The 15073-nt window shown below is 36.3% G+C and overlaps 1 protein-coding gene across 5 annotated transcripts in view; it reads right to left on the bottom strand.

Annotated features, from left to right (window-relative positions):
• Nucleotides 1–15073, bottom strand: part of IGF1 (insulin like growth factor 1) — a 147227-nt gene that overhangs the window by 46861 nt on the left and 85293 nt on the right. For 2 of the 5 annotated variants that reach the window (XM_005664197.3, XM_005664198.3), the window contains one exon: nt 10750–14579. The exons of 1 other annotated variant lie outside the window; for it this stretch is intronic. In XM_005664197.3, coding sequence (XP_005664254.1) covers nt 14554–14579 — 26 coding nt within the window. In that variant the 3' untranslated portion in view covers nt 10750–14553. 5 annotated transcript variants of the gene reach the window in all.

Genomic DNA, 15073 nt, shown 5'->3' with positions numbered 1-15073 from the left:
TTTACTTAATGCCAAAATATTATGTTGACATCTAGGCCATATAAAAATACCAATTATGTTATATTATTTTTTTATGTTAAGTCTTTGAAATACAGTACATGTTTTACACTTACAGCATATCCAAATTTGGACCAGCCATATTTCAAGTGTCCAGTGGCTGATGTATTGGACAGTGCAGTTCTAGGTGGAGGGAGATGATTGTCGGACAGTGGATTATAATGACCGAATTTCCAAAGAGAGAGATCAGTCTGGCCTCATCTCCCATCAGATGACAGGATGGAATTTTTAAGGGAGAGAATGCTAGAGAAGAAGAGAATCCAAGGCAGAATGGGGTAACAATTCATTTTAGAAAGGTTTAGCTTCCCCTTTGGACTGCCTGGCCCCAGAAAAGAGGGGAATTAATAATAGTGCTTCATTTCATATTTTATTATAGTGCCCTCTTGTTTTCTCTGCTATTTGCAAGTACTTTGTTCATGTATTTATCTCCTGTCCATCTCCCTCTTACTATAATGTAAGTCTGTTTTGTTCATGATTTTATTTCCAGAGTAATGTTGCTCACACATTAGGGCTCAGTAAATACCTGTGGAATAAAAGCCAAATCTCTGCCTTCAGAGAATTTACAATATGATTGATAGGCAAGTGTTACACAAAGGGAAAAAAACTAATGATGGATTATTAGAGAATTTAATTTCCAAAGAAAAGTATTGCCAATGTGGGGTCCAAAATTTCAAAAGAAAAAGATCCATAAGGTTTGAAGTCGCTTAGAAAGACAGTTGAAATATGAGCTCTGTCTTAAATGGTGGCAAAGCTTGTGGATATTTGGAAAAGAAGGACTTATGCAAAGGTGGGGATGCATATGAATACTTTAGTTGTAATAGATTTTGGAAAAACGTGTGATATCAGGATAGAGCAATAGCCACTGAAGTTTTGAGAAAACATGCAGAGCAGAATTTTAATAATAGTATATGGAATGAATTGGAGAGAGGAAAGCTGGTAGGCAGTTATTGTAATATCCAGAAGGTGATGAGGTTTGAACTGTGGTGATGCTTTGGGGGATAGACAAGAGGAGAGATACGAGAGATGTTTGAATAAAGGCTTCAGTGAATTTTGTTTTGGACTAAATTTGTATTGAATGGTCAAATGTGTTGCTAAGAACAACTCCAAGTTTCTGAACTTGGTTGACTGAGTGATGGTTCCATAAACTGAAAGTTCCAAATGGTAAATTCCTTTCAGGGGTGGGGGCTGAGAGAAGGAAATGGTTGAAATCAAAATGATGGAAGATGTCCAAGTGGAAATTTCCAGTAAGCCTTCAGATGACTAAGGGATTCAGAGAATGTAGGCTCTTTCCAAATCTTCTGTTCTTTTTGCCTATATAGAAAGTGTTTACTTCATGTGTTTTCCTGTGGCTCTGTTGGTTACATTCTTATGTGTGATTTGAAGCTCCTCTGGCCTCAAACCTGTATTTGTTTGGAGCATGATTGAAGTAGAGTGCTAATGAGCCCAAGGTCATGGGTTTGATCCCCAGAAGGGCCAGTTAGTTTCATGGAGAGAAAAATTATGTTCTGTGCTTCACATGCTTTACCCATAATCCTATCTATTTGTCTCTACACTATGTAGCATTGATCCCAAGGCGCCTGGTGAGAAAGTGTGAGTGGTTATGTGTGATCGATTAAAACTACTGGAAGAATGGCTCCAAGTTGGTTTATCTGGGTTGCTTCTTCAAGAAGTGTTGTCCTCCTTCCTCCTTCAGCTCAGAAATCACACTTTCAGAGACAATATCTGACCAAATGCATATGGAAGTGTCCTGCTGATGGCCATCCATATTGGTTTGCTACATTCATTTACTTAGGTAAAAAGTAGTGTGACGAACCAGGAGTATATAATTCTTTGGTGCAAGAGTCTACTTGTAAGTTTTGGAGTATTATCTGTTTGACTTTTAGAATTGGCTCATTAATATTGTACAAATAAACCCTGGAGAACACAAATATGCCTCAAAGTCTCTAAGCAAACCTTTTACTCACTGATTTTCCTTATCTTATCTGGCTGCTTTTAGCTTGCTGCATGCTCTTTCTGGGAAATACAAGTCTACACTCAGAATTCTTACAACGGTCAAACAAGGATATAGCACAGAATGTGCTGTGTTTAAAAAAAGTGACCATCTCTATAGAACAGCCCTGGGACAAACAAATGCACAGAAGACATCTTCCACACAAGTGTAGAGTTGCCGGCATTTGCTGGGTTAGCATCTGACGTCTGTTTCTGTGGATACCACATTTTCAAAAATCAATCCTAGATGCTCTCAGATTGCTTTTCCAGTGACTGATACACCCCTGGGTCATGCAGGAGCAACCCCCAAAGAGGATTTGGAATAATGTTATGCATACATTGAAAGATTACAAATAAATCCTCACAGTTTAGGAAGGACTTGAAGATAGATTCACTTTTCTTTCAGGGATGTATTTGCATCATCAGGGATATTTCTATTATTTGACATTATGGAAAATTTAAAAAACTGAGCAACAGGAGACCAAACCATCAAATATCATTTAATAGATTGCTAAGAATGACAGTGATATTAAGAAGAATACTGTGTGGAATGAATATGACTAAAGTAAAAGGCAGACTAACCATAGTTATGTGCTGAGGAAGCCCACGAAATTGGTTGAAAAATTGGTGCTCAGGTGGTACACAATGAAAGACAACTGACTTATTTGTGTTGTTTCTTTGAATTGATTAGAATAATTATTTTGATACTATATAGGGAGACCCTGAAAATATCATATAAGTAGCTAAAAAATCATTATGTGCAAAATGTGTAGCTCTGTTGGCTGGGTTGCACTGGGGTGAAGAAAGAGAAAGGATTACAGGGATACAGCAAGAAAATGCTAGATTCAAATTTTTATATTTTCTTTTGTAGTACAGGGATTTTTAGGCTCAAATAATACTTTCCCCTGATTTTGCTCAATCAAAATCAAGTTAAGGGCAGAGGTGGTCACTTGGTCAGAAAAGTTGGGACCATGAATCAGAATGTATGGAGAAAAGGGTGTGACAAAGCCACTGGAGAAAATTGTACCTTGGATATCTTAGATCCTTAATTAACACTCTCATTCCTAATAGTATCAATAGAAGTAGTGACACCTAAAGTAATCATACAAATGTCAGGAACCACACCAAACAAGAGCTGAGGAGCAGACTGGTGCTGGACTGTGCCAGTGTTTTTATCTAGCCATAGAGAAACTAAAAAGATGAAAAGGAAAACTTACGAGTTTTCATAAAAGCTTGTCTTTATTCTGAGATTATATCCATGCCATGTTATTAAAATATATTCACTTTTAATGACATGATGGTAATGCTTGATTTTTAAGATGTCCTTATTTTAGTCCAATAAAGATTTTACCACCTATTCCTTCCCTCCTTCCTTCCTTTCTTTCTTTCTTTCTTTCCTTCTTTGGCTTTTTTACTTTTTATTTAGGGCTGCACCCACGGCATGTGGAAGTTCCCAGGCTAGGAGTAAAATCAGACCCACAGCTGCCAGCCTATACCACAGCCACAGCAATGCAGGATCCAGGCCATGTCTGCTACCTACACCACAGCTGTTAGCAATGCCAGATCCTTAATCCAGTGAGCGAGGCCAGAGATCAAACCCGCATTCTCATGGATCCCAGTTGGGTTCAGTACTGCTGAGCCACAAGGGAAACTCTGCCACCTATTTCAATTTCTTGAAAATACTTTTATCTTTGGGAATTTTTACAATTTTGAGAAATCTAGAAATTTAGAAATTACTGATGATACTCTTTAATCCTCAAATACCAATATGCATTAAGTATTATTATTGTTGTTGTCATTGGTATTAATACCATTTTACATAAGAGGAAACTGAACCTCACAGAATTTGTTTTAATCTGTCTAAAACACCCAGCTAGAAGTGTCAGACATACCTACATGTGCCTGATTTCAGCACTTCTTACCACAATGCTATTCCTCTGGGTATTAGTTAAGGTTCAGAGAGGGCAGCAGAAATGTTTCTAGATATTTTCCACATAGGGGATTTAATACAAGGGCGGGAAGAGATAAGCAGCCAAATAAGAGAAGGGCATCAACGCAGAGATTTACATCAGGAAGTCACTACTATTCCTAGGACTAGAGAGACGCAAAAGGAAGAGGTCTTCCCAACTAAGAAAAGCCTTCTGGATGGATCTAGGTCCACTGGGGGAACAGGGTGCTGCTCCAAGGGTCTGTGGAGGCAGGGCAGGGTCTGTAATTACTGCTGAAGATGCTACTTGAAGCAAAAAGAAAGGGGGCAAAATACCTTGGCCTCTTCCTTCCTCCTGCCTTCCATTTTTGTTAGTGCTTCCTATTAGCCAAGCCTACATAAAAATCAGAGGACAGAGAAGCTAGTCAATGTAGTTCCTTATGAAATGGAGCAGATGAAGGGAATGTTGGGAAATGGATATGAGAGCAAACAAATATCCAGTACCTTCTAGCATAAATATGTATTAAATTATTTCATTGTATCTTTTACTATAGCAGCGAAGTCTAGAGATACCAGAAAAGACTTTTCAATATAAACAGTCTACGAATTTATTTGGTTGGCTATAGGAGGAGATGAAAATGTTTCCATTTCCAAAAGACCTTTAAAGGGGAGAGAGAGGTAGAAAAAATAGAGAGGGAAGTTTGGTCTTGGGGTAACCCTATTTTTGATTATTTTAGGTTCTAGAAGGGTAGCTAAATTATAGGATCTGGGCCAAGTAGAGTGAGAGAGTACAATGCCAGGTATCATTTCTGCCCCTATTACTGCTGTCTCCTTCCCTCTCTAGGGGAGCACTTTCTCCATCTCTGTCTGTCTGTCTGTCTCTCTATCACATCTTTTAGATACTTGGGGTTGAGAAGGAGAGTTCCATGTTTGTAGGGTGAAATGATAGATTCAGCCACAGCACTTACATAGAGAAGTTACCATGAGTAGAGACTATGAACCCCTCGGATTTCCATTTGGCGAGACTCTCCCTACTGCTTCCTCTGGAGGAGGTTGGGGGCTAAGCAGGAGCAACTGAGTTCAGTAAATAAGGTGGAGTTAGGAAGTTATAGGACAGTTACCCAACCCTTAACTTTCCTGGTAGTAACCATTAAAAAGAGAAACCTCCTTTCTAGGCCACATTTCCGACCTGACTTTAAATCCAAGGTCAGATTTTACTTCTGATGATGCACTGTTGCTATTGTCTCAAATCCAATTTACATCTGTTTCTGTTTTTAGTGATTGCTTTATTCTTTTCAAAATCGTCTCATCACATCACAAGGTGAAGGAAAGAACATTTAGAAACCAGATGTTCTATTAACCATAACCATTATCCTTTATTGGATCCCAAAGAGGTTTAATCTCTATCCATAAACAGGTGAGGAAGACACCAGCTTTCAGCTCAGCTTTATAATTTAAATGCCTCTCTGGGAAGAGGGCAAAGGCTCTGCCATCCAGCTACCACTATGACTCAGGGAGGATCATAACTGCTCTACATAGCCTGGTGGTTCAGCCCTATCAGACTCAAAGCTTCCCATTTTATAGCAGATATTTTGTGATATACCCTTTAATATCCCCAAGTGAAATTCACAGATAATACATATACAGTTTCAATAAAAATAAAAATGATGCCTGAACTATAATATAAAGTAGAATGAAAACAGTTTATAGTAAAATAACATTCACTACAAGATAAAAATTCCAAGGCCCAATTCTATTAGAAAACATAATACCTTCCCCTTGATTGGCAATGGTAGCATTTTGGAAAATTAAGCTTATATTAAAATCATGCAAAAGTACTTGGCGTTCATAAGCAAGTTGGAGCTATATTCTAGGCTTAGCTAATTATAAGTAGGTTTGTCATCTACATGAAGGGTTTAGAACCCTGACCTCTGCCCAATAAATACCCATAATGACCCCTTCAATCATTGTGATTGACAACCCCAAATGTTCCTGCACATTTCCAAGATGCCATCTAGGGCTAGCTGTACCCACTGGGAATCACTAGAGTGGGATAACTAGGGCCTTTTTGAAGGACAGGGTTATAGGAACATGAACTCTGTGAGTCCTCATTTTTGACTGTGGAAGCCCTTATTCAATCCTGTCCCTTGAGACCACACAGATTATGACAAGCTGTCAAGAGAACAATAGGTGTATTTGCCAGAGCTCTTGGCAGGATTCTTTATGATCAGCTTCTAGTTTTATTTATGTAGAAATGGTTTATTTTTGGACTGTATAAGGGCTCAAGACATTCTCTTCTTCACTGAGATTGGTTTACCACTAGGTATTACATACATAATGGGAAGGACCGTCATGAGCCAGCATTACAATGTGAACAGTAGAGGAATGGTGGTAGGTAAGGTTAAAAGCCCAGTTAGATATATTAGTTATTAAGCAGAGATGCTGATTTATCTTAATAACATCATTTTCCAAAATAGTTTATCACTTGAAGGTCCAATTAGTTCTATTTCTGCCTCTAGCATGTACAACCAAATCTGAGCAAGAATGTATCAGTCAGTATATGCAACTGTCTTTATGTCTGGATTGAAGCATGAATGGTGATGTGGTGAAAACAAAGGTTTTGATGTCTTCAGACCCAGGTTCAAGCTTGCCTTGACTTCAGTAAGTTAAATAATATCTTTGAGCCTCCATTTCCTCATCTGTAAAATGATACTGCCTGACTCACAGGGTTTTTATAATGACTAATGAGATCACACAGATGAACCCCTTGGTATAATGACTGACATATCGTAAGTCAATATTACTAATATTACAAATGTTAACCATTGCTGAGGTGTTCGTGATTCTCTCCTACACAGATCTTACAGGAAAGAAAACATACTGAATTTTTTAAAAGAGGATGTATTTCGACCTAGATGATCTTGAAGGAAGGCAGAATTTCTCTTAGGGACAGAAATGCTCTTTTATTTAGGAAAAAAACCAACTTTCGGCATATCAATGAAAAAAAGTTGAGTGGGCCTGCCTCCATCCCCACTGTGGGTGAAGCTGTGATGGAGGAAGATTGATCTGCATAAGAATGTGGTAGTAGAATTTTCTTGCAAGTTCTTTCTAAGGGAGAGGATGAAGGGTTGGATAATTAGTAATTCCGGGGAGAATTTGCAGAAGGGAGGAAGGGATCTTATTAGATAACAGTGATGTTTGACGTGGGCAGCTGTTTGTTTTCTGCCCTCACTTCACCATCCACGACATCTTTAATGAAAAGGCTGTGTCCAGATTAGCCATTTCTCTGCACGCACATGTGCGTGTGCACATGCGTGCACACACGTGTGAAGGGAGAAAAGTATTTCCAGTGAGATGGTAGAGAGAAGCAATGCAGTTAGAAGCTCGTGGCCATAGGAGGTGTTATGCTGAGCACAAGCAGAACGAGGAGATTAGTCCTCCTGTGGTCCTAGGGAGAGCCACGGAGGCTTTGGGTGAGTGAAGTTGGGAGTAGTGGCGAGCCCAGGTGGGAAATAATACAGGAAACTCCAGTAATGTTACTAGTTCCTTAAAATCAAGTACAAAGCTGGTGAGCCCTTTTTCATTTAGGTAACTTTCCAGATAACTCATGGAGGTTTAAGAGAATGGAAACAGAATGAGACACTTTCAAACAATAAGAGGAAAATTACTAATTTTCCACCTTGTGCTTCTACAAATCCTACTGTGAGTTTGATGTTCACGTATCTATTCAGTAAAGAATATGAAAGACTCATAGAAATAAAAACTCAATATCGAGAGGCCACATTCTTATAACAACTCTCAATATGTGAGTGTATTAAATGCTAGTTGTATATTAGGTACCCTACGTGATACAAAATCTTTTCCCAAACGGTTTGTGTCATGGATTATAACTCACTGTTGGGTTACAGTGAGTAGGACTGGTTACTCAAACCTGCTTTATTGTTAATGCATACATTGTACAATTCATACATCTCTTACATAGTTTGTACAAGTTCTTTGAAACATTTATTTTTAAATATAATCTGTAAATTCTATAAGATATCTCCATTCTGCTGTATGATTAGTATTATTTTCTGGGTAAGTTTTCATGTTTATTTGTTGCAATGACCTTAATTAATAAAAATGCTCTATAACAACAGAATTCTTAAGTAATGACACATTACACCAACATTGTCCAAAAGAACTAATTAATCAAACATGATTAATTTTAATGTAATTACTAAAGAAAGATATATCATTTTATTATGACGCTCTAGCCATACATTTTCAAAATATGCTTATTAAACAATAAATGTAAGGTAATGATTCAGTTAGTTACATTTTTAGAAGTCATTAGGATTGATATTCCTCTGCCATAAATGAATTGAATCATTTCAAATACAATCAGATTTAATTTGGTAAAAAAATGTGCTTTTGAACTAAGAAAGATATAATGAATGACCAGTCATTATTTTCTGGTTTCCAAGTAGCAGGGAAGATTAATTCAGTGTCTGTAAGTTTTTAAAATCACACTTGGCCTATAAATTTGATAAAAACAAATGAAGCAAAACACATGATGTCATTCACGTTTTCATAGTTCATTAGCTCTTTTAGCAGAAGAGATCTGACATGGTATTTGGGGCCTTTAGGTAAACTGAATACAAGCTGCATGATGTTAGAAAGTTTTTGATATTTGAATAGACATTTTAATAATACACAGACACAGATAAGAGAGGTGAGTAGGTGGCTTGAGGTTTCAGAGTCCCTCCTGCAGTGTGTTTAGCAGCAGGTACAAGATAAATATCCAAACAAAATCAGATTAAGGGATTAACAGTAGTGACTCTGCTATGCGTAGGTGAGTGGGACCAGTGGGTGGTTTGGAAGGGATTTTCGAGTTCTGTTTTCTTTTTTCCTACTTTTACATCAGTGCATTTTAGGTAAAAGAAAATGAGTCATGTTTACCTCTAGGATACAGAGAGGCCTGGGCAATTAAAAAAAGGCAGATTCTGAGGGTTGTGAAAGGTGATTTTGAAGGGACAGGTGATTCAGCAGGGCTGAAATAGGAGAAACTGTATCTTACATTTCAACAGGGCAGTAACATTTGGATTTTTGTATTTTATTTTTTTTAATTAAATTTTTTTTCTTGAAATATCTCATCAATGACAACTGAAGAATGTGGAGAAAGGGGACCATGTTTAAGATCAGCGTGGCATCATAAATTAAGAAGCAACATGTTAAATGTATGATTTAAAAGAGGTCCCTTTAATTCTAGGGTTTCAGCTTTGTCAGCCCTCTTTAAAATTTCGAGGCAGATACTAAATGAATATGGACTGACAGGAAAAAAGACAGTTTCAAAAATTCCCTGGGCCTCTGTCTCATCTCTGAGAAGCTTCCTACAAAAAGTATTGTTCCAGACAGGATTTGGTTATTTAAGTTTATATCTTTATCCTGTACTATATGCACTTAAAGCTCAGAGAGTCTTCTCATCTCTTTTTTTAAAATAGCAATCACACAAAAAAGATATCCATGGATCAGGTTCTAATATCTAACAGGAAAGTCTTTTAGAATATTAACATAGCAATAAGCACCTATGTACTATAGGATTAAACATTAGCATTGAAAACAAACAACAAACCAAAAACAAAGAATCAACAAAAATTTCCTCTTGTTTTTGCCCCTTCAGAGTCTAGACTTTATGATCACTGCAAGACAAGGGTATAAAGAATCATGCTTTGTATATTTGAAAACTTAAAAATAAGCAATACCATAATGATGCATAAATCAGATTTATCTTTTGAAAACATTGATGGGAAAGCCCAGGAGATTTGAGCAGGGATGCTCTTTCTTTATGAAGAGAGCCAAATAGGATCTGTCTCTAATAAATTAGTACAATCTTTCAAGATTAAAAATAGCAAAAACATTTTAAATAGTCTGATTATAGCTTCAACAAATCAAACATACATTCCTATCTAGCCTATAGTTTTAAAGAGTCTATGTGGGTTTAACTTATCATCCCTCATTCCAATATAAAAAAAAAGAAGGAAAAAACCAAGTCATTTTTTGAACATTAAGATATTCATAAAGACTGTATAAAGTAAAAAAACAAAACAGAAACAAAAACAAAAAATCTTCACAGATTGTTAGCCATCTCTTTCAACAATTTCTCATAAATTCTTCTCTTTCCTTATCAGTAGATAACCCCCATCTCAGAAGGAAATACTTTCCAACACTCTCCAATGAGATCAGTGATTGCTTTTTATGAGAGCTACTGCTCTTTGAGATGTTTAGATGAAGGGAGTATATCTTCTATAAGCCAGTAAATGCCAAAGAATTACTTAAAGGGCATGTGGCAGAAGCTATTTTAGCAGGTGAATCTATGCATTTTTCTCTTTTATTTTTATTTTCTCCACTTGCTGAATTTTTAGAGCAGAGCGCGCGCGCACACACACACACAAATCAACAAGTAACTTATCTTTTTTAGTTCTGCCATTTGCCTATAAAGTCTTTTTATTTTCTTTCCTATTTATACTCCATACTCTTGAATCAAGGTGTTCAGATTGAATAATATATTGCTAATTTTGTTGAGTTCGAGAGCCAACAAAATAATGGAGCCTTCTAACTTAAAAAAATTTCCGTCTTCTGCCCTTGCACCCCCAAACTCACAATTTGGTGAACAGAACACTACCTGTCAGTGATAAAATGTTGAAAGGTGGTGGTGACTAGACCTAATGCTATTTTATTAAGCCATCTATCTATAGAATTGTTTTTTTTTCATACTTTAAAAAAATATGTCTATGCTTTCTTTTTTTTTCTTTTTTTTTCTTTTTTTTTTTTTTTTAGTCAAGTACTTTCTTAAAGAAACAATAGCACCACATTGGCATAGCTGGCCAAACAATAAATGGGAAAGCAAAATGTGCTACATCTTCCATTTTAAGTTTTCTCCCAAGTGCATAAACTAGTAACAGAAACCCTGGAGCCACAGTGCATGAGATGGTTTCATATACACAAACATTGACATTCCAGGGAGGGGAAGGATTCTCAAGGGAGGTCAGGCTTTTTTTTTTAAATAAGATTTTTCAAGGAAGTGATTTATTCTCTGTATTCCGCTGGACTCAGGTTGAGTGTGTGTGCATATGTTTGTGTGTGTGTGTGTGAACATGTGTGCATATAGTTGTGTGTGTGTGTGAGCATGCACGCATAGGGCGGGTATTGAGTGTTTTTCTTTATCTCTAGAAGAGTGGATTCTGATGAAAAGATGCTTTAACTTTTTTAGTGGATCTTCCTCATCTTAAAATGTTCAAATAATAAAATTATGCTACTGGGGGAAGTGAGAACAGAAATTTGACCTAGGTATTCAGTATTGTCAATTAAATTGGAAATCAACCCATAAATTGAATGCTCATTCTTACCAGTGTTTATAGCTCTTATATAAACATCTTGATATTGCCTCATCTTAAAATTCTAAAGCAAAGCTTATAAAGTTTTGAGTTGTATAATTTTATGTGCTTCCGTCTGTCAATATTGGGTTGTTCTGCTGTTATAGTGATCAACTGAATTGTGGACTTGACAGAAATTTGTGTTCTGGTTTTAATTCATTTGAAAATAAGACAGTGGGTTAGTATAATTAGTTAATTTTTAATTAGCTAATTTATGATACAGCTAGAGAGGACTATGTGTCGGGAAAGTTAAGAAAGGTAATACAGCTTTGCATATTTAAGCTTTCCTTACTGGGGCATTTTTGGCTCTGAATAGAATTATTAAGTGAATCAAGTAAGTCACAGACACTCTTAGAATTACCACATCTAACTATGTCTGGAAATGTATAGGTCTGCAGAAGGTTGTTTTCATACTTTAAAAAAAAATATGTTAATAATTTTAAATGGAGTTAATAATTTTAAATGGTACATATTAGGAATAAGAAATAAAACCCAGAAGTGCCACTTTGGGAAAGTGAGCCCAGCATCTCATTCCACAGAACCCATACATCTAGAAAACAGATGAAGAGCAAAAATGACCTATGGTTATTTTACATCTGTCTACAGTGATCAGAACATAGCTCAGCATGTCAGAGGAGTGAATTCAAATAACGCTGTAGACTGAGGTTAAAATACCAGTTGGCTGAGCAGGGGTGCTCGTTAAATTGGCCTTCTTTTTGCATATGTTTGAAGATCCAGGAAGTCTTTTTTTTTCCCCCCCTTTTACTGGCCTCTGAACTTTGAGGTAAATCAGTGGGATGAAAACTAAGATGCTATTTTTTGTTTTCCATGTACATGTCCAAGAATAAAAGAGATATAATTTGTATGAAATAATCAAGCCTGGTTGTTTTTCACCAGAAAGTTCTAAAGCAGATTTAAAAATCTGAATGATGGATGATGCAATGTTTTAATAAAAAAAAATCTTGATGTATAGATGGGAAATATTTTCCAGGTCATCATGGACCTGTCTTCATCATTGGATTTTATTGACCAATTTCAATTGAATGGATAAGACACATCCCTAGACTAGAGGCCACTGTCCTTAGCAGACATAAGGGAAATTACTAGTTGTCTAGGAAATTTTGTCTCTCAACTAGCAACTCTAGTCAAGCATATTTTAACAAAGAAATTTAAAAATCTATGTACAAGGATGAGAACAAAATTCATTAAAGTAAATCTGTGACTTTTTACTAGTTCAGTATTTGAAATTTGGGCCATTTCTTTAGATTGTCTAAAGAAAGAGAAGGAATAACTGTGTTTTTCAAAATGAATAGAGTGTCATTTATAATATTAAAAGAAATATTATTAGATTATTAGTAACTACCTGGAGGAGTCAGTAAGTGCTAAGAAGTGGAGTAATCATCCTTTTACTGATAGAAATCTTTATTTTTCTTTTTTCTTTTCCCTTCCCTCTTTTCACTTTGTATTTGTAAATCCTAATGCAGAATTCAAAAATCAAATGTTTCTAAGTTATTTTGAACAATGTTTTAAAAGAGCTTGATATGTTAGCTTTTAACAACTAGTTAGTTGGATAGCTACTTGAATAGGTTCACTGACAAGAACTGGCATTTCAGGAGCATTCAGATAATCAATTTTCTAGCTACACCGTGAATGGTTTTTTTAATAGAATTCCTTTCATCCTAGCAACTTAAGGGTTCTGATCTTGTTGCCCTCTTAGCAACTTAGGATAAAACTTTGGAGCTTTATCTTTTTAATCCTCATACCACCCCTGTGAGGTAGGCAGATGACATATTTCCCCCACTTTGCAGATGAGGAAACTGAGGCACAGAGAGGTGAAGTGACTTGCCTAAGGTCATACAGTGGTGAGTCCATGGCAGAGTCAGCAGATGCCTGTTTTTTCAGTGAGAATAAGAAACCAGGACTGTTAAATTCCTAGCTTTCTGCTTTTTCTACTCCTCTCTGGACTTGCCAAATTTGCATCAGTGGACTTTGTGTCATATTTCTCTTGGAAGGCATTATTGGGGGAACTTTTCTTTCCTAGACAATTGGATTTTTAGTACCCTTCCCCTCTGCGTCACCTTTGGCTCCAGGCTTTCTCTTTTGTTTTGCTTTCACCTTTTACCATTTTGGCCAGACTCTTTCATGTAACAAACTACAAAATAGCACCATTGTACTAAAAAACAGAGTTTTACATACTGTTTGATATATCCTGTATTATTGATATGCTAAATTTACATAGTGCTCTATATGGAAAAAATAAAAAGAGAGAAGTTACTAATCAGGTCGCACACTAACTCATCATTTGAAGGAACCATTGAGAGTTTGAGACTTTCTATGCTTAAAACATATGCCTAAAATGATTGGCCTCAAAGTTGTAACTACTTGCATTTTTCTTTAGCAAGATGTGGAAAAATAAAGCTTTGTGTCTAAAATAAATGCATCCAACTTATATTTGGTACAAATGCCACAGATGGAATCTTGTGGGTTAAAAATTGGTGTGCTACTTGACTGCTTGCTGCTGCTATTGAGGAGGCCAGATTTGGCAAATATGAAGGTGATGAAGGGAGATGGGTGGGATGGATGAACAAGATTATCAGACACTGTAAAACAAACAGCCTGTGTTGTGTAGAAAGAAGTGCAAATAAAAAAATTAATAAACCACTTATACAAGGCTGCTGAACGAATGTCTCTAGCAGCCAAGATTCGGAGACAAATTTAGTGCAACTGGATCTGTACAACATCCATGCATTTGTGGCTCTTGAGAGGCAGGGACTAAGATATATATATATATATATATATATATATATATATATATATATATATATATCTACATACATATATGTATATGTATATATATATGTATATTTTCTATATAGAACATTATTGATAAAGGATCAACAGCAATCTACCAACTCCAGGACCATTTTTGCAAGGTGCAAAGCTTTTAACAATCACTCCTAAAGACAATGTTGGAATGTTTACTTGTGTATTTCATTGGGGGGAATGCCCATCTTTTGAAATGTTTTCAAACTTATTTTTTTGGTAGGTCTTCTGGTGTTTAACAGGTAACTCGTGCAGAGCAAAGGATCCTGCCAGTGGCATGTCATTCTTCACTCTTCAGGAAGGTCTTCCTACATTCTGTAGTTCTTGTTTCCTGAACTCCCTCTACTTGTGTTCTTCAAATGTACTTCCTAAAAATAATGGAGAAAAAGTGACATTAATTTGATGAAGCGTTATGTATCCTACCTATCTATTTCTAACGCTGAATCTCAATCTTTCATATCTTATGCCTCACCAGGCAATTTAATAGACAGCTTGGTCCTGGTTTTTCTGAGAAAGTCAATGTAAGTGGATGGGCCCTTAGTTTCTAGTTTGTCTAAACTTCATTCAGGCTACTTCTATTTATCCTTGATGGCATGGGGACCACAGATTGCTTTGTAACCACACAAAGATGTGTTTTTATTCATCTGCTGCTATCATACTTCATTGGCAGGAAGAAGATCCTTTACAATCAGTCTTCTGGCCTAGAACATGCTTTCCTAGTGAGGAAAAAAAAATCACATTCTGGTATCATCCTCTGTTATTGTATTTTGTTCTGTTTCAGTTTTGGTAAAAAGAAGATATTTCTTTTAATTTTTTTTTCTTTTCTCCTTTAGAGAGAGGCATAGTTTTAGAAGTAGAAGAT

Source organism: Sus scrofa, chromosome 5 (assembly GCF_000003025.6).
Source record: "Sus scrofa isolate TJ Tabasco breed Duroc chromosome 5, Sscrofa11.1, whole genome shotgun sequence".
In the NCBI taxonomy this organism is placed as follows: Eukaryota; Metazoa; Chordata; class Mammalia; order Artiodactyla; family Suidae; genus Sus; species Sus scrofa.
The sequence above is the reverse complement of the archived record's forward strand: the minus strand, read 5'-3'. Positions and strand labels throughout refer to the sequence as shown.